The sequence below is a fragment of the Miscanthus floridulus genome, chromosome 10, assembly GCF_019320115.1.
Source record: "Miscanthus floridulus cultivar M001 chromosome 10, ASM1932011v1, whole genome shotgun sequence".
Lineage (NCBI taxonomy): Eukaryota > Viridiplantae > Streptophyta > Magnoliopsida > Poales > Poaceae > Miscanthus > Miscanthus floridulus.
In genome coordinates, this window is record NC_089589.1 from 91,659,592 (window position 1) to 91,663,313 (window position 3,722).

The 3,722-nt window shown below is 46.6% G+C and overlaps 1 protein-coding gene across 1 annotated transcript; it reads right to left on the minus strand.

The window, feature by feature from the left end:
- Positions 1-327: 327 nt before the first annotated feature.
- Positions 328-2,420, minus strand: LOC136485088 (uncharacterized). Its single transcript, XM_066482034.1, has 4 exons — positions 2,080-2,420; positions 1,800-2,012; positions 1,224-1,738; positions 328-1,151 (listed from the first exon to the last, which is right to left on the minus strand). The coding sequence occupies exons 1-3, from the start codon at positions 2,113-2,115 to the stop codon at positions 1,649-1,651; spliced, it is 339 nt and encodes a 112-aa protein (XP_066338131.1). The 5' UTR covers positions 2,116-2,420; the 3' UTR covers positions 328-1,151; positions 1,224-1,648.
- Between the last annotated feature and the right edge of the window lie 1,302 nt (positions 2,421-3,722).

Consider the following 3,722-nt stretch of genomic DNA (forward strand, 5'->3'; position numbering starts at 1 on the left):
ATCAGCTGACAGCCGATGATTATGATACTCTTATGAAGGATGAGTTGGAAGATGTGGCGGGTCATCGGTTAAGGGCTTTAGTTAGCATCGAAGAAAATAAGAAAAGAGTAGCCTAGATGGTATGACAAGAAGGTGAAGGTAAAGGAGTTTGCCGATGGAGATCTGGTCTGGAAATTGATTTTACCGATTGGGACTAAAAGTTCAAAGTTTGGAAAGTGGTCTCCTAATTGGGAAGGTCCATATCGGATAAATCAGTCTGTTCCTGGTAACGCATATATTCTAGAAACCCTCGAAGGGGTTGTGTTTCCCAGAGCATTAAATGGAAAATATTTAAAGAAATATTACCCTAGTATCTGGATGGATGCATAAAAGTATAAGTGCCGATAACAGTCCTATCGGCTAAAATTATACAAGGATGTCAATGTCTCATAAAGTGCCGATGCAATAGACAAGATTTACAAGTTTAACAAGGATTGGATAGCCAATATCGCACGCAGGCGAATCTGGTCGGCTTCCTTCATTTCTTTGATGTCTTCATCGGCAGCACCCTCCACAGGCTTGAGTTTTTTCTTCATGGCCAAGGCTTTGCGAGCCTGGATGTCTCTTTCTTGCTGAAGGGCCTTGATGGCATCGGGTAGCTGGCTTTCTTCTTGTTGGGCATGAGTTAAGGCTGCCTCGACTTCTTTCAATTCAGCCAATAGAGCCATCCTCTTTGCCGATAAATCTAAGATTTTCTGCTTAAGTTCAGCGCCCGAAGTCTGCAAGTTGCCGATGCCCTTGTGCTTCTCATCGGCAATCTGTTTCAGTTGTAGCATCTCTTCTTTGAGTTGAGCCTGAGCTGCTCTATCGGCAATGCGTTGAGCAGCCCGTTGATATTGCAGTTGGCGGCTTTCTAAATGGGCTGCTGGGAAGAGTGCTTCTTCAACATCGGCAGGGACCTGGCCACGGATTGTTTTGAAAATTGCCTTTGCGGGGTCCGAGTCATCTACCAGTTGGGCGGTATCCTGCTGTAACAAGTCCAGGAGAGCTTCCAACTTGGACTTAATTTCTGCCGATATTGTTCCCAGTGCAAGGGAAGAACTTGTTTCCTCTCCATCATCGTCAGAAACGTCAATGGCAAAGGAAAATAGGCTGTTTGGGGAGTCTTGTTCCTGAGAAAAAGAAAAAGAGGTCAGTTAAGGATAAGTATGAATATTATAAATCGACTAGGTCAATCGGCTTACCTGTTTCAAGGCAATTTCCTATACTTGGCTGGAGGAAGCAGCCTGGAGTATGCCGTGTGGAGGATCGGCTGAGCTTGCCGATGGGATATCCTCTGTGGCCTCATCGGTGGTTGGCCCTTGGGGTATGATGACCGATGGTATGTCCTGTACAGGAGGATTAACTGCTTGCTCAGTTGCATCGACTGATTCTGGCCGGCTTGCAGACGTTGGGGCAGATGTGGGGATCGGCATGGACTTCTGTCGTTTTGGCTGTGCCTCGGCATCTGTTAAGGCTTTGCGCTTTGCTTGGGCCTCAGCAACGGTTGGCTGGGGGGCATCGGCACTTGTTGGTTGTGGAGCTTGAACATCTGGTACGCTTGCCGATGTACCCATTTGTTGCTGCAAAACAAGTGTAAGGTATGATATTTAACAGATAAAATGTAAAATCAAAGGAATACCTCTGAAGGTTTGTCAGAGGTAGTGGTGCTTGATGTCGGAGGAATTGCCGATGACGATCCAGCAGCGGCTCTTACACCCTGATGATTAATGTTAATACAGTTTGTGATCGGCATGAGTAGAAATAAACAGGGTTGTTACCTTGAATGCCTTGATCAGGGTTGTAGCAGCAGCCAATGGAGTGGCCCTAGCTGTAGCCAATTTGGACTTGGAGGTGATGGTCTTGGCACGGGTCTTCTGGTGAGTCAAAGCAGCTAAGGTGGGGGCGTTGTAGCCGATCGGTGATATCGGGGAAACAGGCCGAAGATCGAAGGGTTTCCCACTTTTGCTCATAGATGGTGCTGGGTTGTTAACCTGTCACGAGAAAGTTAGTTACCGATATATGAAAGGAAAAAGCAGAAGGGAGTTAAAAGAAACTTACTGCGTCATCGGGAATGGCGTATTCAGGGTCGATCATGTGCCGATATGTGTGAGCAGATGTTGCAAACAGTTGTTCCCTCCACTCTCGCCACCATTGCTTATATGATTCGGTGATGAAAGATGCTGGCGTCCAGATGGATATATCGACATCTGTAGTATCGGCATCGGGGGAGAGTCGCACTACCCTGCTCCAATCTGTTCCGCAGGTGATTGTTTCTCTGGGTTTGATCACATCGGCAAAACAAAGTTTGATTGGCAGTTGCCCAAAAGCCAATTGACGGGATACTGCCGATGGATTGTAAAATTCATACGTGATATTGGTGTTTTTCCCGCTACCGAATGTGTTTACTGGGATTGCCCTGGGAGTAATGATGGCCATCATGAGTTCATTATCCTTGATTCAGAGTGTCATCGGCAAAGTTGAAAAGAAGGGGGAATCTGTTTTCTTCGTCAATATAAGGTACCCAGGCCCTATGATCACGAGAAAGACCATTGTAGAAGCTTTGGAAGAATCTGCCGATCTGGTCTTCATTGGCCTCTGTTCCAGGGAGGACAATTATGGCTTCACCAAAATTGAGGGGTGAGCGTGTTGCCGATTCCTCATCCCCAAGCACGTGGTCTTCAGCAATTTCTCGTGGGAATTGTTGGGCAAAGAAGTCCCATTGCAAACGTTTGTGCATATGGGCATTCAGCCACATGTTGATAAACCACCACGGGCCTCCTAAGTTGCCGATGGGTTCGCCAAGCAAAAGTTTCTGAGACACTTGATGAAGAAGATGATAAGTGGAGCTCAGAAGGTATCGGCCAAGAGGGAACCTTACACCATTGGCCAAGAGTTCAGCCGCGGGGAGGAAGGCGTTGGTTGGTCCTACTGATCGACCACAGAAGATAAATTTTTCTAACCACATATTCAAGAATGTGGCATGTTCCCTCTGGTTAACTGTCCCGGTCCTCTGGCATTCTTGAATATATCCCGTCCAACCGCCGATGTTGCGGGTATTCACCCTATATTCAGATTTTCTGCCATAGATGGAGCCTTCATCGGCAGTTGAAATGTCCAAGCCAGTGAGCATGTAGACATCGGCAAGTGTGGGAGTAGCTGGGCCATGTCCAAACATAAAAGTGTTTGTTGTGTCTGACCAGAAGTAAGCAGCTGCAATCATCATTGACTCGTTCTTTTGCATATCGGCAATGGATAGCCTAATGCATTGGTCTAGCTTCCGTTCTGCCCAGTGTACTTGCATCGACCTGTTGACCCTCAAGTACCAATCTTTCCACCCTTTGGTGGTTTTGGGCCAAGATCGGAATGTATCTTTCCATAAATTCAGAGAGAAATTTTGGGCTCTAAAAGGGATTCTGTTAACCTCTGCATTAATCAGATCAGTTGGATCTGGGTTGCCCATTGGTCCTAGGCATTGGAAATGCGGCTGATCGGTTGGAATAACTAATTTGTTGCGAAGTTCCTAAGTTTAGAGGATCCGAAGAACAAAGAAAAAGAGAAAAAATTACCAACTGTATGAACTCGCAAAGACCAGAGGAATCGAGGTAAAAAGTAACGGAAGTGGAACGAACCGCAGGGACGTCGAAGTTGATTGCCATTATCTTGAGGTAGATGGGGGCACGAGCTGGAGACTCGAGGTTGAC

Bases quoted from the DNA above. Each gene is read 5' to 3' on its own strand.
- LOC136485088 (XM_066482034.1), bottom strand. From the start codon at position 2,115: ATGATCGACCCTGAATACGCCATTCCCGATGACGCA. The intron at 2,013-2,079 runs GTAAGTTTCTTT...TTCTCGTGACAG, and splicing joins ACGCCATTCCCGATGACGCA to GTTAACAACCCAGCACCATC. The intron at 1,739-1,799 runs GTAACAACCCTG...ATTAATCATCAG, and splicing joins CCCTGATCAAGGCATTCAAG to GGTGTAAGAGCCGCTGCTGG.